Source organism: Geospiza fortis, unplaced genomic scaffold, assembly GCF_000277835.1.
Source record: "Geospiza fortis unplaced genomic scaffold, GeoFor_1.0 scaffold888, whole genome shotgun sequence".
Lineage (NCBI taxonomy): Eukaryota > Metazoa > Chordata > Aves > Passeriformes > Thraupidae > Geospiza > Geospiza fortis.
This window is the reverse complement of record NW_005054577.1, coordinates 80,476-107,783: the sequence shown is the minus strand read 5'-3', so window position 1 is coordinate 107,783 and position 27,308 is coordinate 80,476. Positions and strand designations below refer to the sequence as shown.

At 35.1% G+C, this 27,308-nt stretch overlaps 1 protein-coding gene across 1 annotated transcript in view; it reads right to left on the bottom strand.

The window, feature by feature from the left end:
* CACNA2D1 (calcium voltage-gated channel auxiliary subunit alpha2delta 1) overlaps positions 1 to 27,308 on the bottom strand; it is a gene marked incomplete at its 5' end in the record, with an annotated part of 194,225 nt that overhangs the window by 100,054 nt on the left and 66,863 nt on the right. Inside the window, one exon of the mRNA XM_031064270.1 lies at positions 12,919 to 13,050. Coding sequence (XP_030920130.1) covers positions 12,919 to 13,050 — 132 coding nt within the window. The remainder of the gene's footprint in view (positions 1 to 12,918; positions 13,051 to 27,308) is intronic.

Genomic DNA, 27,308 nt, shown 5'->3' with positions numbered 1-27,308 from the left:
AACATTTTTTAACAACAGTTTACTTAATTTTAAAAAAATACTTATTGCTGTATATAATAATGGTATCTCAGTTATGAGCCTAAATAATTGTTCACTGACTCAAGAGCTTTACCTAAAAATGCGTATTAGAAAAGGAACATGAAAATAGCATATTCTCTGAAAAAAAAAGATGTAAATATTTATGTCTCTGTAAAGAAAATGCTAAAAATGATGACCTTTTTCAAGCGTTTAATCCAGGCTTTACCATAATTTTCATTAAGGGTGGGAATTATTTCCTTACTGGAAAATAAAATGACCCTTTCAAAACCATGTGACAGCTTAACGAACACAAATAAAAATGTGAAAAGCTACAGGGAATGAGATAATGTTCCACAATTTGTTCTCTCACTGTATGCCAAAAGCCTTGGGGGTGCTATTTCCTGACATCAATCATTTTTCTGTCTAGGAAATACAAAAAGATATAGGCAGCTCCAAGATTCTTCCTGAAAAATAATATACCTAAGACAAAATGGGAGATTTATATCTTCACCCATGAATATAAAAGAAGCCATCAGCTTTGAGCAGCTGCCTATTTTTGATTTTACAAAATGAATCATTTCCTAAGGGACCAAACCATGATCTGGCCTATCACTTACTGGAACCTTCAAGCTGACTGTAACCCACATTTAGCAGTACACTTTTAGCAGTCACAGAGAACACTGTGTATTGTTGCACACCAGAAGAACCTCAAAATCTATACCAGTATTGTCTATGATTTCAGGCTAGACCACTTGACAGGTCCTTTGGGACCTGACAGGATAAAGTATTTGAAATGTTCAGAAAGGAGAGAATTTAATTTTTTTGAGACAGATAAATGCTAAAATTCTAACTTAAGTATCATTATTTAGACATGCACAGGTTAAATTCACCAGTGTTTTATGAACCTACAAGGTTAGCACATGTTCAGTGATGGATTTTTTTTTTGTCTCTGTCCAGGCAATCCTTACTATAGAAATTCCATCTGAAAATCCATCTTTCAGATACGTTCCCTGAGACTTACAAAATCTTCATGGAATATGCTCATTTCAGTTTGTATTATGACTGGTTTAGGTAAGATAGCAAAAGAAAAATCAATATACTGACCAAGGCTGCCAAAACTTCCAGTCATTTCAGTGACATCCAGTAAAAAAGCTATGCCTTACCAAATATATCCCTCTTAATTGACACATATCTGGGACAGCCTTCATAAACAGAGAACTATCTCATTTATGATCTAGATTTATTTCAAAACAACAGAGGAAATTCAATATACACTGATAATGTTATTTTATTTCACAGGAAAGAAAAGTTCAACTCCTTAAGTGCATTCTGTAAAGCAAAAGGATGGTGGTTCAAAGAGAATTTGAAGGCAGGAGCTGAAGAAGGGCATTTCCAACATCATCTTCATATGCTACTGTGACAGCAAATGCATTTAAAACTGAACAAATGTTCTACAGGCAGAATGACAGAATGGCCCTTTAGCTAACATCAATTATCTACTGAAAACCATGATAGGAACATTTAGCTAGAATTCATCTGATATCACAATCTTCACATCTTACTTTAAACTGCAGGGTAATTTTTCTAAGTCTAAACTAACATTTACAGAAATATGGGTTAAGATTTCATTTTAGCTGCACAGCAGAAGACCATGAGAAATAATTCAGCTACTCTTCAGATACAATGCAAACCTTGAGAGCTACAAATATATGTCAATGTAACACCACCTAAGAGGTAAGCACATCCCATCCTTAAGGCCAACAGAAATTCTCTTGACAAAGCCCTTTAGAATCAGGGCCTTTAGACCAAACAGCGTGTGGCAAACCTTTCAGAAACATGAAGAAGCAAAATTTATACCCACTTGAACACCTAATAGCAAAAACTGAAATGCCTGAAACTTCCCCTAGTATTTCTAAAAGCACCAAATGATTGTATGACAGCACTTGAGGGATTTTTAACTGGAATAAAAATCACAACATGTTTAAAAATTCCTTTTCTTTGGCTTTGTTTTTTAAATATGGAGAGGATGCTCAAAACTTCTGGTTGAGAAAGTAAAATGAAAGATGCGAAGACAATTTTTCCAAACTGATCTACAGCAGAATTCCTTTGGTAAAACCTTGAGCTGCTAAACCTGGACTCAGCTCTACCATAGCTTTTCAGTAATAGCCTGGATTGCAGTGAGGCCCAAACTGACTCTTTTTGAATCCATCCATATTAGCAGGTAAAAAAGAACAGTGGAAAGGAAGCCATTCACAAGAACTAGGCTAAAAACTCTAATAACAGTACAATTACACACAAAATAAACTGAGCAGAAGCCACTCAGCACACTACTTACAGCCTGTCTGGTCCTTCTGGAGATTATGAATGAGATTGTGAATGGTAACACAGCTTTTGTTTTGGGTAGATAGGCACAGAGGTGAGCACAACAACTAAATTCTACTTTTTTCTCATTAGTATGGCTCTTGCAGTGCACACAGTCCTGGAATGACTGTCAGCAGCTTCAGGGAGATCTGGAGAAGGTCTTTAAAGCCATTATTTATTACCATGCTGTTAAATCACTATTTCCTGTGCCACGGGTCAATAAGTTTTGTTTTCCTAATAAATATATTATTTTCTTTCCAGAAAAAATATAACAAGCTTCTACATGCTTAAGTTTCAACGACTGCATGATTTATCACAGGATATTAATGGCTGCTGGATCATGAACTAATTAAGATATATAATGTATAATGAGAAAACTTGTTCTATTGATCTTTCTGATGGTTTCTACAACAATTTACATAATCTAGTAGAAAGTCTCTGCAAGGCTCTAGCTCTGCACAACATATATAAGGACTCAGCCCTTAGTATCTGAAATTTCATTCATGGCAAAGAAATGCTGAATTCCCTCTCCAACCTCAAGAATTAACATGACTAAATTATCCATTCATGCTAGTCTCTATCTGGAAAACACTTTTCATTTTAGATGGCTTTGAATGGCCTGAAATGTATTCACTGGTTTTAGTAACATTCTGAGTATTTATGGATATTGTTGAAATTGTTTTTAGTAGGAAACTGAAATTCCCTTACAATGTTTGATATCCAGTGATCAACTTTAACTTATCCTGATTTTATATTTTTAAGACAACCTTTTTAAAAGATGATAAATACTTTCCATGTAAAAATACGTATAAGTATGCATTAAAAATTATACAGGAAATAATTAGAAGGGACGGAGACAAATGAGAGAGATGTGTTGTTTTTTTGGTCCATATACAAAAAACACTATAAAGTAATTTGGGGAAACTGGCTTATATCTTACTGAAAAAAGGTATTATAAAATAATAGCAAAATGAGATGCTTTTATTATAAAATAAATGCTTTCATTATAAAATAAAAGCAAAATGAAAACCATAAAAAATATGATTCCAATTTCCCCTCAAAAACTTAAATTGATCAAGGATTTTGAGATTTACAGTTTTGTTTGTATAACCTATTGTTTAATACATTTTTGTAAGGTTGTTTGGAACCTGGTTAACCAATACCTTTGAGAAATCAGCCTCACCACAGTTCATTGTTGCATATGAGTATCTTTGAACTATATCAACAATTCACAGTTCTCTGGTGCATACATCAGGCTTTACTCATGTTCCCTTTTGATGATTTTCCTGTTTGGCATGTGGATAGATTTGATACTTTATAAATTATTCATTAGGTTTGATATCCCTCCCACTTCTGTTTGCATTATTGAGATACAAGTACTGGATAGAATCCAAGCAAGAGCAAGTCATGTTTTTCTGTTATTTCTGCACATTTAGAGTAGAAATCCTCAGGTTTGTTGGTTACAAGCAGATCCAATTAATGCACTATAGAGACTGTCACAGGGTAGAGCCTAAATGAAAATGTATGTTAGGAAAGGAAGACTTGGGTACAACCTCCCATTCTGAATTAATGAGATGATTCCAGAGGCATAGGTGAGTGTCATGAGAGAAAATCTCCTGAAAGTTCTGCCCTGTTCTACTGGTTAGGTATGCATGTGCAAGGAACAGAGAGGCAGAGATTAATTATTAACAGTTTTACATCCCTTTACATTATTAACACATTTGAGAAAAAAGGCAAAAAGCTGATATTAAGATAAGTAACAAATACCAATTATCAAATCTCAGATTGCATCATTTTATTTTGACTCAAACTCCAAATTTTATCTTGCAATCTCTTAAATTAACATTCGTGTGGATATTCAAAACAACCAAAACCACGGATTATTCAATTCCCTGAGCCAGATTCAGCAAAGTCTTCCTCAGATGGAGCAAAGGTATGAGTTACAGCATACACTTTGCTGATATTTCAAAATTCTTTCAGTGAACTTATGTGAAAAAAACTGATTTCAGATATGTAATAGCCCAGACTATTTGAGAAATGAGACACTCCTCAATTTTCTACTCAGAAAGAAGTCATTTAAATTTCAGTGTGGCAGCAGCACTTTTGTAAAATTACTTAACTGTTTTTCAGTAAAAGGTGAGACATGGTAACCAAAAATAAGAAACAGTCATAATTTTAAAAGCCCCTAACATTAACAATCATAAAGTTTTCAGTTTTCAACTGCTATAATTAGTATTCAGGATATCTATATAATAATAATGCCTTGGGTTAATTCTGGTTAGTACCATCCTCCCGAGAGAGATTGTTACTGACCAGCTCTGTGACACCACACCAGATGTTCAGTCAGGACTGAATGAAGCCATTCCCTTGTGATTTTATTTTCTTAGTGACTGAAATTGCCAAAACCTTAAAATGTGTTCAGGTAAAATCTATCTAAGTCATACAGGTCTGTGCAATATCTTCTGCAACAATACAGAAAAGAGAGGATAGTAATCATGAGGTTTTGTAGAATCTATTACCCAGGTGATAATGGGTGATTATGTTATGGGCAATATTGCACTCAGTTTTATCACAAATCAGTTAAGCAAAGGTTTGATACAGGAATAGTCCATACACAAACAAATCCATTGATTTTTGATCCCTATGTACCAAAACACCCAAGAGCGATTAGAATGCAATACCTGCTGCAGTCTACCACTTCAAATGAACCTCTTTCTGTTATCTTATTTCAGAGGCAAACATTTCTCTTTCTGCATGTGTAAACTGAATTTCATCCTAAATGTGTTGCTTGCATTAGTTTCACCTGGACTAGAGACCATGTCCCCAAAGAGGGCTGGAGTATCAGAGCTTGAGAAGAAGAAGAAGCAACAAGCTGTTTTGTTGGCTGTGCAGTGGTTTTCTTTTTTCTCCTATAAAAGCAAATTCTGGAGATTTAAATCTGTATCACAAAGACACAAAGATTGCACGAATTTCAGCATGAAGGCATGGTGACCTGCAGTATGTAATTTCATTAACTTACTAGAAATAGCAGGTTATCCTGTAACTCGGTGGTTCTGCCTGTGTAACTGCAAAATTCAGCACATCAGTTTTGAAAAATGAGCCATAACTGAACTCACTGTAAGATTTTTCATATCATGAAATGAGGTTGTAGTGAAACGGGTGTCAATCTCTTCTCTCAAGTGACAAGGGACCAGGATGAGAGGAAACAGCCTCAAGTTGTGCCAGGGGAGATTTAGAGGGGATATTAGTAGAAATTTCTTGCCAGAAAGGGTTGTGAAGCATTGATACATGCAGTGCAGGGAAGTGGCAGTCACCATCCCTGGAAGTTAAAAAAAATGTGTGGATGTGGCATTTGAGGACATGGTTTAGTGGTAAAGGTGGTGGTGGTGCTGGGCTGATGGCTACACTTGATGATCTTAAAGGCATTTTCCACCAAAAATTCTATGAGGAGTATGGTTAGATCCGAATCATGTCAGTTCCTGTTCCTCCCTCCCAGATTTCAAAGGAAAAAAGAAAAAAAAAGTGAACAACACTCAAAGAGGCTTATTTCTATGAAAAAGTAGAAGTATCTGCCTCACACACACTAATTGCACTAATTGATAATTTATAAGCTGCATTACCAGAAAAGTGTTTGTGGTTTTACTTTGTTTGTCTACTTTAAAGGCTCCTTTAAATGTTGAGCTGTTAACAGGAACTAATAGCTATAAAATATAAAACCTTTTGCAAAAAAAAAAAAAGTGACATTCTCAGTTTTGCAAGGCTTTTGATTCATTTTCTATGGATTTTTAGGCTGTCCAGTCTCTCAGTACCTGCTTCAGTAATTACTTTCTCTGGAGAGTTCAATATCATGGCCACAACACTATTGCTTGCCATTAATTGCTAACACAAGAGCAGCTGTGCACAGCAAGTTCTTCATTTTGAGAGATACCGTTTTATTTTATTAGAAATTGATTTTTAAAGCTCTTCTATTATTAATTTGTCTAAGCAGGGAATGCTCTAGTAGCTAAGTGAAACTCGATTCACTAACATCTGGAAACAGGTTTGCGGTTGGTTTTCTGGTTTTTTGGGGTTTTTTTTCTGGTTTTTTTTTTTTTTTTTAATGAAGGATAAGAGTTAATCCTTATTCAGATACTTCTGTTCAATCTATATTTTTAATCCAAAATTTTGAAGACTTTAGGGACAAGATTATTTTTCTGGAAAATCATCACCGAAGTGCTGCTTTCTTTATGTGTGAATTTTTCCATTTAATACTTCATAAGCTCAAATTCCATAGGAATACCCTAGTAAGATATTGGCATGAACAATGCAAAGAGTTTTTTCTATTTAATTAAAATTCCCATCATATTATACCTACTTATTACATAGATAAACAAAGGAAGACTAAGTAGAAGGCAAGTCTACAGTAAAGAAATGGAAGATTGCAACAGTTCTTTTCACTGTACTCTTCAATACTGATATGACAAACATCCAGATGAGATTGCCAGGCCCACTGATATTTAGACTGAATTTAAATATGAGTTAACATAAATGCACACTCAATACTAAAAAAATTGTTGCTATGCACACCCCTGGCTTGAATACCTAACCTTCAGAGGATCACTGAAGAAGCCATTTTATCTCTCTATACATGTTTCTTTTATCTGCAAAATGAGGACAAAATTATGTTTTTATCCGTTTTTTAACCAGGAGTGTTTTGCAGATGAAAACTCGTGGTTTATATGCCATGCAGCATATATACGACATGCAGTATAGCACAAAATATTCCAGGTGTCTCTGAGAACACAAAGTCTCCTGGAACAAAACTGAAGAACTTTGCAGTATTTAGGAAAGAAAACAGCATTCAGTGCTGTCCATTGGGAAAAGCTGCCAGCACATGTTGTCCCTTCAGTCACACCATGGGACTGTCTAAAGAACTCCAATAAAACTCTGACTTACCCTGTTTAATAACCTAGATACATCTTTAAGCTGAGGGAGCTGATGAACTTACTAATCACATGTATACATGATTAGGGCATGATCATGATTCTTACCTAAAGTAAGAATTCTTCTCTAATACAGGTCATACAGGTAAGGTCACAGGAAGAGGTCAAGTATGTGTGTCTAGGTGATGTGATAAGAGGAGGGTGTGGAGCTGCAGGTTGGACTCTGCTTTCTGCTCTGTGAAAGACCTCCAACAAAAAGACTCCACAAAGACAACAGAGAGAAGTCACAGACCTGTGCAGAACCTTGGGAGACTGGAAGACATATCTTTTGCCAGAAATACCATGTTGTGAACACAAGCTTTCAGCTGAACTTCCCACAGGCCCTTGTTAAATTTCCACTTTATTTTTGTTATGAATTGACTCAACTTTTTGGATCTTGACCAAGTGGGGCACATTCCTGACTTCAGACCTTTGGTCACTGCAGACTAAATACTGTTCCAATGTGCCTAGGTTCAGTATTTTCTCATAAAAGATGCTGAATCTACTCATGCATCATTATGCCACTGTTATGGATATTTGTAACCCACTAGCTGAAATCTGAAACTATCAGCACTATCAGTCTCCCTATCAGTATTACCCTTTCTACTACAACCCTTGGGAAAATTATTATTTCGTGTACTTCCCCGAGAGAGCTGAGTCAGTGCTGCTGATCAAACAGCTTTTTACTAAACATTCATCTAAATCAGGACCGTTTTCATTTGAGTAATCCTATGCAACCAATTTTTCTTAAGTAAATTTATTACTGCAGCTGGAAAGCCTCCTGTATCATATTTAACCACAAATAAATGTCTGCTGTCTGCAGTACAAAAAAAAAACCAAAACAAAAAAACCCCAAAAAGACCCAACAAAATGAACAAAGGAAGAGATGGTATCTGGTAAAAGGCACATAAATACAACGTTGTTTATAAAGTTTGTTTAATTAGTACTTGCTGCAGGGAAAATACTACACCTCCCCATTGCAGTATTTTAACGAAACATTGATTAACAATTATAATCCTAATTATGTCTATAATTAAGAATAATTTCATGATTAAAAGAGGACCTGGTTACCTTATACCTACACTTCCAAGTAGCCCACCAAAAAAATTATATTAAATTGTTCTTGTAAATAGCTGCTTTCTTAAACCTAGCATTCTAGTTACCTGGATAGATGCCTCACAAAATGTAAGTAACTTAATACCTGTCAAATCATAATAAACTACTTTAATTAAATTAATTTGTTTTTGAGCAACAGATTTATCCAGTGCTGTGGTTAATTATAAATGAAATCTCAAACCTGATCTATATTAAAACGCCATGCTGTCCACACAGCACCAACAAAACTCTACATGTGCAAGCCCACAGGTGAGAGATTCAATATTTATAAAAAACAGAAAAAGTTTCAATTGGATTGGAATGAATTGCTAATGTCAATGATCTTAATAAATCACTCCCAGATTACTGCTTTTATTTTGAATCAAAAACTATCGAAACCCTCTGTCTGGAGAATCAGTCAAGAGTCATCTTAAAATGACATCTTAAAAGCCAATACAGGGTTCTGGAATTAGACTTATAAAGTCAAATAATTAGGCAGGTAGATGTACATCTACTGCTACTAAGGAGAAAGCAATTCAACCTTTATAATAATTTGGGCTCTCTTGCCCTTTCACAGAGAATCCAACTTTTGAACTTAGTGACTCACAGTTTTACCTAAGAAACTCTGGTTTTGTTTACTGCTTTCATAATACTGAATTTCAGTAGCGTTTGTGTAAAAGAGTCCCACAAAATACATTTCAGCTTCCTTTCACAGCACTTTTGAAAACTGGCTCTTATTCTTGAGTTATACATCAATGATGGAAAACTGTCTGCTTGCAGGAAAAAGGCTGGAATTTTCTAGTATTTTTAAATAATATCAAATTTATTTAAATTTAAGTTATCTAAAATTATTAAATTCATCATATTTTTTTTAAATTTCAAGGAATTGAAAATTTTATGAGTCAGTCTGTTCACTTGTTATAAAAATTTGACATATTTTAACTGTAATTAAGAATCATTAAATGCAATTTTAAAAATAATAAAATATCCAAATTTTGTGCAATTGTTTATTCTGTATTACACTGGCCTTTCCACCCTTGAGGGAGTTGACAGCTTCTCCCAGTTTAGTGTCTCTGGAAAACTTACTTGGTATTCCTTTGAGTCCAGTTGTTTAAACATTCACTAACTCAACCCTCCTCTACTGGGAGCAAGGTGTCCTTATTCCAGAATTTCCTTTTGATTGCAGAGGCCTGTGATTACTGAGGATTGGTCTTACAATGGATGAAAGACTAATTTGTGATTTGTGCCTTTAAACATATGAATGAGAATATATTACATCCTTATTAAAAGTTTCATGGACTTCATATGCTTTTTTTTTTTTGAGCTCTTTTATTAAATTGCTGTTTACTTTTGAGTTCTTCAGAGCTCATAGAGTAGCTAATAGAAATCTCAAAATTGCTCTTGGCATCTTCTATCAAAATGGATGATTGCCAGTAGAGTAACAGAGCTTAGCACTTCTCTTCAAAAATATGCTGCCATTGAAACTAATTAGAATATTCACATTAATGTGAGAGAATGGAATGGTTAATGGCTTAAACATTGCTAAAATTCTCTAAGAACCTTTGCACAGCTGCAAAGGTTCACCATCCCTGCCCACCAAAGCCCATCCCTCCCCAAATATGGCTGCTCACTGGAACTGGGACTGCAGCAGGAACTTGGGATAAGATAAAGGCAACACGATCACCCCAGTCTAGGGAGAAGAATGTACCCACAAGTGATGGGGGAAGATTGGGGTGCTGGTGGCTCAAGCATTCATATTTTACACATTCTTCTCACAGGGCTGCTCACAGAAAGATCCCTTCATGCTGTTGGTTACCATGGTGGAAAGGACAGCCCAAGAGCCTCCTCAGAACAGAACAGATGTGCCCTTTGCCCATGACTCAAAGCAGTGGGACAATAGCAGATAAAAAAAAAAAAAAAACACTAATGCTCAAAAACTCTGTTTGAAAACACCCTTTGTAGCTTAGAGGTACTGAACTTTTTTTTTTAGCATGGGAAGAAAGACTGGGTGAATATGTTCCAGATAATACTTATCTACGCATTTTAATTTTGGGTTTTGATATTTCCAAATTCTTTCACAAATATCATCACTATGGAAAACTTCATCATTTTGAAACAGGCTTTCCAAAGGCCAATAGAATGAAGCAATTTTTTACAATTTATAATATAATTTTCAAAATGCAAATGTGAAAAGCATCTACTTCAGCATATGAAACCTAAATTAATTTTTAGAACATCTGTTGTGTCAGCAAACTGAGAAAAAGTTTACAAGAGACGAATGGAGACCCTTGCACAAAGACCTATTATACAAATCTAAAATGCAAAAGGCTTTTAAATTTTAGCTACAATGGGAAGCAGATGCACAAAACAACAGAAAAACCTTACAGAGTATCAAATTGCTCCACACTGTGTATGTATGTCCAGCATTTAAGAACTGGGGAATTACTTAGGAATTTATGAATTTATGTTCTGACAGAATTGGACAGCTGTTAAATACTTAGCAGGCGTGTTATAAAATAAATAGCAGGTGTGAGTATCTGGGAAGTTAAAATTGTGTTTAGATGAAGTATATACAAGTAACATTTGTACCTGCAAAACAGAGAAAAGCTTCTCCCATTTTATACAGGTATTCTAAGGAAGAATGCATAGAGATTTTGAGGCTCCTATGTTGTGTTGGTGAACTACTGGAGTAGACAGGTTAGCTAGATATAAATCTATTTTTAAATATATGGGATTTTTTCTCAAGTGAAATATTATTTCCTAGAGATTGGCTGAGAGATATATTTAATAAACATTCCTTTTCAGTACTAAAAAAACATCACATAGTGCTAAACCCACACATGATGATAGATCCCAAAAGCACGGGAAGAGTTGGAAAACAAAATAAATAATAAATATGCATTTTCAATATTTTTTTTTCTGCAACATCTCCCTGTGTTTATTTCATAATCATCCAGCATGACAAAACAAACAGGATTCAAGTGCTATGAAATATTCTTCCTGTAAACTAGCCTGAGGCAGTTTCTCTGCCTGTGCTAGCACTTGTGCTAATGATACAATAACAGCTTCAGAATAACCCCCTTCACCCTCAGAAACAAAAACAATCTTGTATAAACAGAAGAGAAAGGTTCTCAAAATTCTTCCTCAGGCAGTTGTAGGCACGAATCAACATGCTTCACACAACACACTGTTGTGTGTGTAGTGGACACATTATTCAGGCATTGATAAGAGCATCACTTAACAACTGCAGCAGCAGCAGCAGCACAGGTCTTGCCATAAAACAAGGCTTTCCTTTACACAGAAAACAACAAAAATCAAATTCAGGCTACTCATTATCTAAATTCAGTAAAATATACATCTATTTAAGTTAATTAGTGTGATCAAGCGATGAGATGCTTTGGTGAAACAGATGCTGGTTGAAGTAATCAAGTAAAATTGACCTTAGCTCTAATAGCAAAGATGTACCTGTCAAGGGTTGTGGATTCTGAGAGACGTGAACATAGCATGGTGCACACAAATTTTCACTGATGTTAAACATGACTATACTTTCCACATCACTATCTTTAAAACTAGACAAGTGCAAAAATCTCACTTGCAAATATTCAAGTGATTATTTACACAAGATATAGAAAATAATAGAAAAAATAAACTCTTCTGCTTTTCAAATTACATAATCTTCTGTTCTTCTTACTTAAAAAAATAATACTAGTTACATATTTCACTCCCAGTTCCTACCCCCTCATGTTAGAATAATTTCACAGTCCTTGAGTGTGTGATTCTGATATAAAGAAACAGTGTCAATGTAAAAAAGCAAGTTTTAGTTATATTTCACTGCTTGTAGATAATTCAGAATATTTTAAATGCAATACATGGCATAAGACAGTTGTCTAGTGTGGAAACCCAGGGCACTGGGAATATTTCTCTGTCTGCTCTGGGGTGCCCTGACCCCCAGGGGAGCACTGACTTTGACCCTCATTCATGGAGAAAGTTTCCTAGACTTCAAGATAGACTAGAATACACAAAAGTGTGAAATAGATTATAGAGAGTAGTGTAGGTGTATCACTTGGTGAGAAATGTAGGTTTTGGGATTTTTAGTGTGTTGTGGATGGAAACAAGATGGAGGGCACAGGGTGTCATCCTGGGTTTCTTCTTCATGCTTCTTCTTCCTTCTTCTTCATGGGTTTGGGTGGTGTTTTGTAATTGGGCAGAAAATTCCTCATTGCAGCTCTTTGGGATCAGTTATTGGGTTAAAAGGGAAAATAATCTAGGTGTCAGTTCTTAATTGGATAGTTTAGTCTTAAAAGACCTTGTAACAAGAGATCGTTGGCCATTTTGGGCCTTCTAACAAAAAGCTGCTGAACTCACAGTAGTGAGACTACTGATAAGAAATAATAAACACATGAATTACTGTCTCAAGTGCCTTCAATCCAGACACAGAAAAACCAACAACTGGTACCCCCACAGTCTAGGACAGTTCAGTTACCTGGGTAATACCTTGCCAGGCCAGTGGCACTGCCAAAAACCTGCCATAATAACGTGGGGTCCTCTTCCCGGTTCCTCTTGAACACATCATCCAGCGCTGCCGTCCAGTTGAGTTCATTTAACACGATAGTTGCTGTCAAAGACAAAACAAATCTGTTATTAGAAAGTCACATCCTAACATGGGAAGCAACAGCTACAAAAAGCAAGCTGGAATATTGAGAAAACGGTAAGATTTAATGTAACTAATCCAGAAATTAAATTTTAAGAAACATACTTCTTTTCCATGGGCATTTTCTTTAAATTCCTCACACTCTCTTCTTCCTGTTGCATTACTTGCATGCCATGATCCTTGGTTTATTTGCACAGGCAATTGTCACCCTGTTCTTCTAAAGTTCTTCTAACATAAGCCTTCTGGTGTTTACATTTTTGTAATGGAGTTTCTCATGCACTTTTCATGTAAATAATGATTGCTTTGCATTCCTTTCTGGAGGAGGAGCGAATTGATGGACTGTTGGTTTGACCAGTGTGGTTGGAGAGGTGGCAATTTCATCCTCCAATCCAGGGTCACTTTTGGAATTCTATAAATATTGAGGTCTGGAAATAATCGTGCCCTTTTTTGCCTTGGACATCTCGGCGTGTGAGTGTCATTCATTTCATGTCATATTGGGATAGACAATATCGTCTAAAAATATTTATTTTCTGAGATGTCACTCTAATTGCACTTCACAGCCACAGAGAAGACTGCTTACAGAAAACAAATGCTGGCTAATTACAGTGTACTGCAATAAGAACAAGTAGAATGACATCAACAAAAGTAGGTATAATATAAATGTAACAGAGATGTCTCTTTCAAAATGGATTATACAGGAATAAGACACTGATGAGTTATTGCTACTATTAAGGTGGGGCTGCATGAACAGCCATGCTCATTAGCACACACTAAAAAGATCTTAATGTTCATAGATCTGGGCTCTGAGCGTAAGGACAGCAAAGAGAATGTCAACATTTATGAGTTGGGTCAATTAACTTAAAATACAAGAACATTCACATTGCAGCTAAACACTATGCTGCCAGTTACAAAGAAACTTAAATTCATAGAGCTCTCCTGTACCAATACTTGCTTTAATCAATCAAATAGTCTATATAATGAAACCAATATGGACTATTTTAACATGTTCTATGCCTTCTTGAGAAAGACCTATATTGGGAAACCTAAAAATTGAACATGAAGTGATCAACACTGCTGCACTAAAGAAAAAATGGACTAGACTCAGTAATCAATAAAATTGCATTGTGGAAAAAAAAACACCTTATGATAAATCATGCTTTTCACCTCAATCACTTGTAAGTATTTCATTAATTCTCCTCCCTCCCCCACCACCAATTTTAAGTAATTTCAAATGCATAGTTATTTTTGAAAAGCAGACTTTTTGATTATTTAGTCACTAATTCTTTCTTTTGTGTTGCATACTGGGATTGCAAGCAATATTCCTGAAACTGAAGCACCTAGTTCAGCAAGCCAAGAGTGGAAAGGAACCTAGAGGAAAAAACACCTTTGAAAAAAGCTAAAGATGTAGGTATAAATCCAATGAAAATTGCCACGTGTCATAGAGACCCTGCTTACATTGTGGTATTGCACACAGGAAAGAAAATTCATCTTTTGCAAATGGACAAGTCAAGCTAAAACAAAACCAATTCACATTTAAGGAACCTGAGTGGCGTTACAGAGCAAAATTTGGTACGTAGGTCCACATTCTAGCCCCCTGCTACAAAGAAAAAAAAAGATAAAAATAAGGATGTATTTCAAGTTAAAAGTTTACAGCCCATTTCCAAAGTAAGGCTCTTAAAAGATACTAGAGAAATGAGATCACAACATTAAATTTTATAAGCTTGTTTTTAAAGGTTAAGGAGAAAATTGCTACACCATCTATTTTGCAGAAAGGTTTATCTGTTTTTTTTCAGAGTAGTTTTAAGATATTACTCTCTCAAGAGATAGCATTCTGAAGAAATATCAAATTAAATTTCCAACTCTTGAGATTTCCTGTAAGCAATAAGCTTGTATTATCTGCCTCTCTTTGTGTCAAGTAGATAATTATAAATAAATATATGTTTATGTAAAGAAGAAAAATTCCCTGAGGCACCATGAGATGTTAATTATAATTTTTAAATGGTTACTGTTCAATTATGTCTTAGATCCCGTTTGACCTGCTGCGCAATTAAAGATTATGTACGGACTCTCTAAACTTGACTTTGTGTAAGATCTGGCTTCCAGAAGTGGCTCTATTAAGTCATTAGAAGCTCTGTCACTTAGGTAGACAAGATATTTTCAGCTTGATTTTGTTTCTTTTCATGCTACTGTTTCCTCTTTGGAGGTACAGGTACCAATCTCTTCACTCTTGTGACCAGCCAGGGGACTCAAGAAGAAAACAGGGAGCTGCGCCAGGGAAGGTTTAGGTATCAGGGAAAGGTTCTTCATCCAGAGGGTGGCTGAGCACTGGAACAGGCTCCCCAGGGATGTGATTACAGCACCAAGCCTGACAGAGTTCAAGAAGCATCTGGACAATGTTCTAGAGGAACACAGGTCCTGGAGCCAGGAGCTGGACTTAATGATCCTGATGGGTCCCTTCCCACTTAGTATATTTTATGATTCTATGGTTGTAATATCACCCAAAAATGTATTGCAAAGGGTTACATCTGTAACCTCACACCTCTGCACAGACACAGTCATACATATGCAAATATATATCTCAAAGAAATATATACCAAAAAAAGGAGATGGTCTACAGATAGTAAAATAACTAAATACTGAAGTGCCAAATCCAATAACTAGAACTGATAATTTTTGCACTTTATTAGACTTGTTGAGATTAGGCTATACAGTAAGAGATAAGGATTACTAGATCCTGTGTGTAATATCTGTGGGGAAGTGATGTTTTACAGTGAAATTTAAGAGTTTTATGATATTATTTATGTCCCACTTTCCCCTTCCTCCTCCTCCTCTATAACTTTTTCCTGGAGATAAATACAACAGCCTAGGAAAAAATCCAAGAGTCTTCAGCAAGGTGAAAAGACCAAAACCCTCAAATAGCCCAAGACATGAAGCTGGAATTAAAAAAATAAATAATGTGGAATTCAAGAAAATCAACAAGAACAGGGCATCTTAACAGAAGGCAACTAATAGCTCTGGGAAAAGGCTACTAACAGTTTGCAATATATTCGTATTCTGCAATATTGCAGATATTCCTGCACCCAAGAAATTCACAGTTAAGTGCCCAAGTCTCATTTCTGTAATAAACCATAACACATGACAGGCTCAACATATATCACCTTCTTCTTAATTCACTTTCTCATTATAAAAAAAAAATATTTGGAACAGAAACACAGTTTATTTGGTGGAACTGATACTCAAATAAATGACTGCATGATGATCAAAATAATAATTCCTGGAGTGGTTTGCTATTTTTGTTTTTTGGTTGGTTTGTTGGTTGGGTTTTTTCATTCTATCCAGAAGTATACTTGATAAAGAATGCACCCACATCTGCATTAACTAATCTAGTAATCAGTAAATGAGGAAAAGGGTGCTGATAATTTTAGTTTGAATAGTTTATTTTTCTAAATGTTTTTCCATAGCTTCTATTAATGTTTTCCTTCGGCTTAAGCATACACCCTGAACTTAAAAAAAAAAGAGCTATAAATCAAGTTCTCTTTTTTTCCTTTTGTTTTTTTTGGAATGCAATATCACTGGTAATAGACAACTTCAAACCAATACCTCTGAGTTCTGGTTAAAAGCCTAGAGCAATAGATTTGAGACTTTCCAAAGAAAAGCAAGCAAACCCAGTCATAATCTGAAAAAAACCTATCCTTCTAATGGATTCCTTATAAAATATCCTGATTCTCAACTGATACATAAAAATCAAAGATGTGGTACTTTCACTAGCTCATAGTAGAGGACATAGCACCTGTCAGAATACCCTAATTGGAGAGACAGTTTATATTAACCTCATCTATGTAGTGAAAATTTATTTTCTGTTTGGAAAAAAAATGCATTTTACTAAAACAAAATGTTTAGAGGTGTTACAGTCACACGTCTGTATATCTCCTTGTCTTTCTTTGAGTTAATTTACATACAGAAAAGAGCTCTTGACTGATAATTGGCAGAAAATCTAGTTGGAGAAAACTCTCCAATAAGCTTATTTTCAGTTCTTCTAAAAGAAGTCTTTGAAGATTACTACTTCAGAGTACATCAGCTGCTACCTTTCACATGCTACAAACAAGATGAAAAAATAAAATTCATCATCACACAATATGAAAGATCATTCTTTGTGGCTAATTTCACTGAACTCCATCCATCTTTTCATTTTTTCCTTCTTCTTTATGATATGAGGTTTAGGGGCCTTGACAAGGAATGGATTCAATTTTCCCCTACAAATGCAATCAATAAAAAATAGGGAGCACTGCTGTACCTTTAAAAGAACTGGAACATGCTTCTGATGATTTATTCAATGTGGAGGCTCTGGCCTGCATGCAAGACAGGGAACAACTTTATTTGAAAAGCCTGAGAGCCACTTCCTACATCTGAAAATATGTGAGCTGCTGTTCCCTGATGTGGCAGCTACACAGACACTGGGGAGAAGGGAAGGGAGCTCCTGAGCAGTTCATTAATCCTCTTTTAATGTCTGGAATGTATTACCCTTCCATACCATGCTTAATGAAGTTGACCCATTGATTTCTTCAAAATAACACTGCGTAGTAATTGTTATTATTTAAATATATATCTTCAATCAATTATTGTATCCAAAAGTGGGCAAAGAGGGACAATACTTTTGCAAGTGCATATTTTTGCACATATGTGCAGACACAGATGCTTCCATCTGTAGCCATGTTCATCAGATAATAGAGAAACTCTACTGAAGGCATAAACTAATTTTTTATGACTTGTGTGTTTCACTAATTTTTAAAAATAATTTATTCCTTCATGTTTATGTTAAATTACACAGAATTTTATTCACTCTCCACTGCCACTGGAAAGTTGCACTTCTGTCTTCTCTCACATGGGACTAGGAAGGAATAGACATTTTATTTCAAGGTACTTTTAAAATGGATATTTGCACTGGCTTATCCATATGTGTGTCTTTATTAGTATATGCATATACATGCATATACCCACAAACACATGAATTCTCTACATAACTGCCAAATATAATTTGAAGAACTGTTCTAGTAGTAACTTGAGCTTCAACCCTTTGAATTTAGATGCGTGTTATAAGTCAGCTTCTTTCTTGCAATAGCAAAAAGGCCAAAGCGAGGAAAATATTTATAGTGGCTTCAAAATGAACATTTTCTCCAAGATAAATGGTCCTTTGAGTGACATTAGAAACCTGAATTTAGGCATTTATGCTTTTTATACAAAACCATAGGAAAGTGTCCAACTCAAAACAGTCATCCAAAGAAACTTTACAGCTGATTAGAAAATAGGTAAAGGAGAGCAATAGCAAAATTTTTAGAGATAAGGGAACTGGGTAATATCCACCCTCTCTTTTAGACTCTCACATTTTATCACTTTTCACTCAAATTTTATCACCTTTTCACTCAAAGCAAGGGAGGAAAAGCAAAAATAGGTCTTTGAATTTACCAAACAACCACTGTTATATGGTGGAATTTCCAACTGGACAGGTCATTATACAATGCTCTTCTAGATCTTGCACGTATTACATTTCTCCAAATTTGCTACAAAATCTTACTTTGAATGAAGCATTTCCCTATCCCAACATATCATAATTTAAAATTACTGGATAATCAGAACTGTTTTCATAATATGCATTTAATGGTGAATAAAACCAAAGTATTAAAATACAATTTTTAATAAATGGAGCAATTATTGAATCAAATAATTTCAAGTTCTATAGAGTAGATATTTTACACTCACAATTAAGGCAAAACGATAAAATGTCATGTCCTTTTTTTTAATGAACAACTTCTCCATGCCTCATTAAATATTTGACATTATGTCTCAGACACTTCTATAAATAATTCCATTAAGAAGTCACTGAAGTCTAGAATACTGTTGTGTCTGTGCCAAATCAAGTAAATTAATTGGCAATGCTATATGTTGTCTGCTGTCTGGCTTTGCTGCCATATACTGATAGCCAGAGAAGCACAGTAAAATCTTATTAAAATAAGCAACAGCCAGGAGAGGGAAATGAAAATAAAAATGTCAAGAACAGAAGATGGAATTAAGTTTCTATTATAATTCAACAAAAAAGAGTTAATATAATGCAGAGACACAGATCCTTTAGTACACAAGTTGTTTATCGCCACAAAACACAAAAGACACCCATATTCTAAACTGCAACCCATGCTGGAAACAGCATTTGTGCATCTTACACGTTGTTGCCTTGCTTCCTCTTATTTCAGAATATGCCAGGATGTATTTCAGAATGGAAAAATACCCAATGTCAACCACATAGTGCTGTAAGGTTATTCTCGGAAGATGGGAAGAAGACAAAATATGTGAAAAATACTTATAATTATTAGTATTATAAAAATACTAATTATACTATTCATTGTTAGTCGTACAGAATACTTGAAAGTAGAGTCATTATTTGGAAATAATTCCTTCTTTAAAAAAAACCCCAAAAACGAACCACCAGAAAAAACACAAACAGATAAATGTGTTGAATTTTTATGGAAATATAAGGGATTAATTATCAAAAAATACACACATCTTTCATATGTTAACTCTGCTTTTCCTTCATTTGCTCTAACTTTTTGTTAGCATTTCAAAGGATTTCCTAGTGACATTGAAATTAAAGTAAGTACAGAGATATGCTTGATCTTTAATGAAGACTTCTCTCTCTAAAAAAAATTAATTAGGTGTTAACAAAACCAAATAAAACCAATCAAAAGATTTTCTGAAATGCTGTTCTAGAATAATTTATTAAGTTCTGTCATCATTCTGCCACAGTACCACCACTTCAATAACTTTAAGAGCACCTTAAAAGATCAGTACATCCCAAGCAATAGTTGGCTTAAGTGAGAAGGAAAAGAACTAGGAACAGACAAACTCATGCAAAAAATGCTCTCTTACTTCATGCTTTCTGCATTTTTAAACTATTTTGCTGTTTTCCATCATATTTTGTTTTAATTGTTGTCTGGAAACAGTTAATTCAGAACTGATGCCATCCTGTTTGGTTTTATGTAGATCACCTCTTAAAAAGTTCTTACAGGTTTTCTTACAACATGAATAACATCCATTAACATTTCCTTCTTTCCTCTCCCCAGCCATGGCAAACTGGAAAGCACACATATCTCCAGCAAAACCAGAGCTGTGGTAGTACAATAAATAAAGACCACTCATCACATTGCTTGGGATTCTGTAAGTTTGTTTCATCCATCATGACAAGGACATGAACTGCAAGTGGACAAAATGCTGAAAATGGCCACTAAGATGGGCTGTGAAGAACAGAAAATCTGTCCTCTGAAAGTAGACAGAGGTTCTGTGACACAACTTAAAAAATGAGTCAGAAAGGAAGCCCACCCTCAAAAATAGTATGTAAGAGTAAGGGTAGAAATGGCACAACAAAGGCGTAGAAATTACTTGAGAATAAATTAGAAAAGGCAGTTAGAAAGTCTCTTTTACAGCAGAATGTCCTAAAATTGTCTTTTGCTATGAGATACCAGCAAACAGCCCAGATCTTTTAAGACTGAGCTTGATCACTTTATTAAAGGAATGACATGAACTAGCTAGACTAATAATTGGATTTGGCAAGCAAAAAGCTGCCCTACTCTGATATGTCACCCTTTGTTACAAATAAAGAAAATGTCTGTCTAGAAGCTTAAATTTAGTAACCACAAAAATGCAATTTTATAAAGTGTTAATGTCAGAGCAAGAATTGGAAGTAAAACCACTTATTCATCCCTAATTAGAGAATATTAAATCCTTGCAAATAAACTATGGATATCTATATTGACTTAATATATATTTCTAAATAGAGTACATACATATGCATGTTGTCTATAAAATATTAAAATAAATTATTAATAACTTTTGTACTGTAAAAATTATTTTCTTATATATTTATCACATGGAGAACACATTTTAAGAAATATTAAGGTAATACAGAGGATTTGGTTAATGGATTCTAATCTAATCTCCATATATGTGAAATATTAAGGAATAGCAGGCTGGTTTATTTTATTTAAAATATATCTCTGGCAACAGAAATCTAAGACACACCAAGTGTGAGGGGAATATAGTGCACCAGCAGGAAACGTGAGAAAAATGATGATGAGACAAGGTCTGTTTCATCACCTGAGCTGGTAAAGATGTGACAGCTCCTGCTTCTCATCAATATTCCAATCAGCTCATGGATGAGTCTTGTGAATTAAAAAGAATGAAATTTTCACAAATGTTATTTTTTTGCTCTTTTTCTTCTTGTTATTGGTCACATGCTGGTCCAAAGAGAAAGCAGACTGATATTTTCTGAAATTCAACTACCCCTCTCTCTAACAGATGAAAATGTTTACCATATGCAATTGCATTATGAGTTCTCAGAATATAAAAAAACAGAACAGAAATTGTTATTCTTGGCCCTAGCATCATCATAGGTATTGTACCTTGACTGTTAAGTAAGTGTGGTTTGGTGTTGTTCTCCAGATTAAATAGAGGGAATATGAATAAAACCCCTCTCTCACAGGCTATAGAGTACCAGAAAGTTGAAAGCTTGCTGTCTGCATAAACAGAGATGTTTTTTGCTCTGAAGACATTTCTATTTCTTGCTATAAAGACTTTCCCTGTCTTTGCAAAAGGAAAACCATATAATTCTTTTCTTCTATAGAGTTTACACTATGTGGAAGGATACACAGACTCCCAGTACTGTTCTGCATGTCGACCTGTGTTCCAGTGAATCCAGGCCTCCCTGAAGTTAATAACACAAATTTTACTGCCTAGGGAACTGATTTCATCCCTCATCTTCAGGACACTGTAACCGTGCAGTGTTCAGCCACTCTCTCTGTACATAGTATTTTGTCAGCCTGATCCAATAAGTAGATGACAATATTAGGAGTTGGGGCTTGTTGCTTTAGATGTTTTACGAAAATTTAAAAAAAAATCCTTATAAATCACTTCATAAGAATCCAAACGCCTTTGAAATAAAAAAAAAAAAACCTCAAAAGGATCTTTGAGAACACAGTAAACTTAAGCTTCTTTGTAGTTGTTTTTGTCCGCTTCCATGTCATGGGTACTCTCATGAGTATATATTCATCTGAATTTTCTCTATTCACTGCTTTAATCACTCGGTGTATAAGTTCTTTGTTCTACAACGTCCAGACCAAAAAAAAAAAACTTAAAAATATGCTTGCTGAAGGTCTCCTTGTTTTTAATTTACTTTGTCAATATAAGACCACAGGACAAGGCAGTAAAATTGCAGAAAACTGGAATGGGATGAAGAAAGACATCTTATCTTACATCTATTTGACTGTTTAAGAAGAAATTTTATCTTGTTATAAATACCTACCCTAATGGCCTAAAGTGTACTACATTTTAAATACTTTAGCCTCCCATGTTTAACTAAGGCACATAATCCTTCCTGAATGAGAAAATTCTGCATAAACAGAGCTTTTAAAATGAGAGAAGCTGCTGAGTTTGGGGTTTTTAAAGGCTTCTGTGGATTGTTTCCAATACTAGGGAGCGAACAATGTGCTAAGGAAATAAAGACACAGCTGGAGCAATGGCTGTGGAGTGAAAACATGCATATGGAAACAAATTAGTTAAGAATATATTAAACAAAACCCTGAAGTCATACAGTATTTTAAGCAGCTATTTTCAGCTGAAGTCAGGGAGTAAAGATACAGAATGCCTTATTTCCCAGGATAAAGGAGGAGGCTATAAAAATATGAATCTGGATTTAAAATAAAGTGTAGGATTCATATGACACAGTGAAATAAACCAAACTCCACACTCATTCTTTCAGGAATTTCTTCACATGTTTAACTTTCATATTTGATGAATCAAAGAAGCAAAACTGAATGCCAGCAGCTCAGCACCTGCTAAATCCCACTGTGCTCTGACATTCTGCATCAATTCACGTTGTACTCCAGGGAAATAATGGCCCAATCTGCTAACAACCCATTGCAGCAATTGTTTCAAAAATGGAAGAAGAAAGACCAATTTTTTTTTTCATATAACTTTCAGGAAAACAAACAAACAAGCAAAAAAAACCCCAAAAGCCAAAAGAACCAATGAAGCAAAAGAAAGCTTCTTCTAAGAAACTCACATTATTTTGCTTTTCTAACAGTATCTGGTTTCAGAGGCTTCACCTGTATCAGCCTGAAGTACAGGGCAATGGAATCAGCTATGTATATTGAAAAAGTTGCTGCTGGGATTACAATATTCATATAGAGGATTTGGAGATTTTATTTTCTGCTGAATCTGCCCTGTGCTGTAGCCTGAATGTCCACTAACAGCAGATGTGGGCAGGGGCACTGTGGGAGTGCATCTTCTCTTGGGCTGCATCACAGGGAAGTCCATCTGCCACTCTCTGAATGGCTCAGCAGTGCCAGCTGCAGTAACTTGGGCCAAAGTGTTTTCTTACAAAGGGCATTTCTGATCTGAACTACAATCCTACCATAGACAGATCCAGCTCTCATAAAGCAATAGTTGTCAAACAAATCAGGTAGCTGAGATTGAGAACAACTTGCTTTCCAATGGCAAAGAAGTTCACAGTCAAGTGGCAACACTTAACTTCGTATTCTAGAGTGTCACTCTGTCTCATGCACACTGTCACATCACAATTTTCATTTATCTGTAGGAGCAGATGTATTTGGAACACAGGAATAACTTCTATTATAACTGCAAGGAGAGAACACTCAACTTACTTAATGAGATGGGCCTGAACATGATCAAAAAACCCCAAAATAAGTATTTTTATAGACATACAAACAAACTATCACATTTAACCATGAACTCCTTATCTGAAAACCAACTTCTTTCTTGATACAAATATTCTGTCAGACTAATGCCAGCTTCCCACTTGCTGCAAGTGGACATATTTTCACTGAAGCCACTGCTATGTTATTCCAGCATGTAACATGAAAATGAGACATAGGGTTTTTTTTTTTTATTTCTGATCTTCAGGCTTCCTATCATTGGCAGAATGTTAAAAGAAAAAAACAAAAACAAAAACAAAAACAAACAAACAAACAAAAAAAAAAACCAAACCAAATAATCCCCAAATTATTTCTTTTGAAGTCAGGAAATAGAAAATATTAAATGCCAAAAATACTCATTTTCATTAAAGTAAGATATACCTATTTTTTTCAGAAACAACAAAAAAAATTCCTTCAGTTATCTACAAGAGAGAGACAAAAAACTGGCAAGATAAAAATGTAATGTTCTGAATAACAAGCTCCTAGAAGCTTGCTTCAGGGACAACATTTAAAGAAACATTGTAGGACAAACCAAAGACAACCTTTCTTGCAAAATGAGATTTCAGGTGCATGACCTAGTGAGTAATCATTGGGTGTCTATCCCTTGTCTCCCTTCTTGACAGCTTATGCCACAGCAAAGCATAAAATACTGTCAAAGGCATCCAGTTCACACTTAGTGACAACATCCAACAAAGTGAAAAAGCAGACGAGTTATCCATCATCTGCTGAGGAGAGTATAACCCCTAAGGCAAGGCAATGCAAGAGACAAATGCTGCAGCTCTGCAATTTGTCACACTTAATTAGTTCATTATTAATGTATAATGATTCCATTTTGTTAAGTATGATCTAATCAAATAAGTAGAAATCTTTCATGTCTTGAAAATTTTAAAATGAGAATTAGGACCCGACATACTCATGAGCTGGGGATTCATCATGAGGGAAGAACCCTATCAGCAGAAAACCAGAAATTATTGCAGAGTTCTGCCATACCCTTCAATTCCCTCCTGTCCTCCCAGTTTTGGAAAAGCAAAAACAACTACTCAACATCCCTCTGACTCTGACCTCTCTTCCCCCTTTATCAGGGAAGATCAAATTAAGAACTAGTTTTGAAAACTGAAGGAAACTTTACTGACTGCAAATGGAAGAGCTCAGGGAAAAGTGGTGCAAGAATGAACCTGGTGCAGAAATGAAGAGCCATTCATAGGTGTGTTCTGTGCAGATACATACTGGTACCAAAAAAATTAAAATAGTTTTTTGTGAGATCTATAATTGGAAGGAAAAAATGCAATGTTTTGAGAAAGTAAGTCAAGAATAATACTTATGAGACAATCAGAAAGGGTTTCATAAAATTACTTAAAAAATTAGCTCTGCTTATTCTGACAGAAAGTGGGAAATAAAACAGTAACTCCATACAATCAACTAAAACTGAGCTACTTGCAGAGGTGCACAAAGAAAATCTTTTTTAAAAGTATGTATTTTGTACTATTTTCCATCATCAATCAATCAAAGACATATATTTTAAAAGCATAGCTACATAATTTGCAGCAAAATAAATTTTAAATGTTCAATGTCATCTGGATTATATATTAAATAATTTTGTAATTACATGGTAAAGATATGTGTACCTATACATATAATATAAGTTTTCAAAAGCAGTCAGTAAGCAGTTCAATGTATGGATGAGACAAAAATTAGTTCTTACCCTGGAGTGGGAAGAAGCTGAGATAAACAACTACTTAATTTTGCCTCAGGTTATGTTCAGCCCTACTCTAGGCTTTCATTAGCCATTCCAGCAATTTATATTTTGCTCATGATCTTGCTTTGTCTGCCTAGAGCTTTCAGTGTTTGCATCTATCCTTCAGTGCTAAGGATAAAATAAAATACAAACTACAAAAAAACCCAAAAAAACACCAAAACAAGCCAAATCAAAATATAAAACTGGAATGTTTGCTTGCTGTCTCTCAAAAAAATGCAAAAAAACAGGTGAACCATTTTACTTTTTTAGAATTTTTTGGGTTTGAAATCAGGACATATTTAAGCATTCCATCCAGTGACTATATTCACTGATTTAATTAGCATTGTGTTACCCTAAATATTACAAATAATGCATTCTTCAGTGGGATCTCCTAGTTAAAACTGAATCAGTAGATACATCAGCACATAAAAATACAGATTTAGTGATGTGAGTATATCACATATTAATATCTCCCTGATATTAATGCATGTGGAATCCTAGGTGGGAGGATTTTCCCTCCAATATGAGTAGCAAAATTGCACACTAACACTTTCAGCCACTATGTCAGTATTGCTACCCTTTAATTATTTGTTAGGTCTTCAGAGTATATTTAACAGAAAAACAGGCCAAAGTTCTAATGCAGAAACTCTGGTTTCTCTTCTTTAGACTGCTACATAATCATGGAATCATGGAATGGTTTGGGTTGGATGGGGTTTATTAAGTTCCTCTGGTTCCAAACTCCTGCCATGAGCAGGGACACTTTTCACTAGACCAGCTTGCTCAAAGCCCCATCCAGCCTGGACCTGGACCTTTTCCAGGGATGGGATGTGACAATGCTCATCTACCTCATAGTTCAATTTAGTGACTTCATGGTGACCCCCAGCTCTGAAACACAGGCAATATTTCTGTCTTTTGAAAGTTTAACTACCACAATGCATGAAAAATGCTAATGGATCATTCATGAGAGACCATAAATTAAATAACTTATCCGAGCGAGTAGCAAAGAAATCTCAGCACTACTACAAGTCTAATCTTCAAGGATAAAAGATGAATTTAGCTCAGTGACAATCAGTCCCTTATTGAGAGTTCAACAGATTTAACTGTATTACCTTTTTTCCTTTCTCTGTACTTCTGCCTGTACATATTAGTGATATTTGAATTATTTTCAGTTGTCAATATTATTGTTAAGAAGTCAAATCAACTTTCAGAGAAGTGAGCTTGAAACATGAACAGCAAACAAATTACTTATCCATTCTATAAAGAACTGATGCACTTCTGTGGAAACGGGCTGTGTCATTACAGTTATTGCTCCAAAAACCCCAAATAACAGCCCCTCTTCAAATACAGAGAGTGATATGTATTTTCTAGATCCTTACAAAAAAAAAAAAATCCTTACAAAAGCCTCTGGAGCAGCAGATAGTGTGGTAGAAGAAAGGCATCCATTCATTTTAGTCAATATTGTCTTGTGACTTTAAAAACATGGAACATCTTAAATTCCTTCAACTCTACTGAAACAAAGGGCCCAGAAAGATTTCTCTTGTGCTTTCCACTCTGTAGTCAGTACTATCAAACAGTGCATTTTTGCAAGACAAAGGACTCATTTATACACAAGTGAAAAATTGTCTAAGTTTTTTAACTTTCAAGTTGTGCCTTCATCTTTGAAGACACTCAAAACTCATCTTGGCTTGTAGTTTAGCCCAGAATTTCTTGAACACAGAAGATGTGACTTT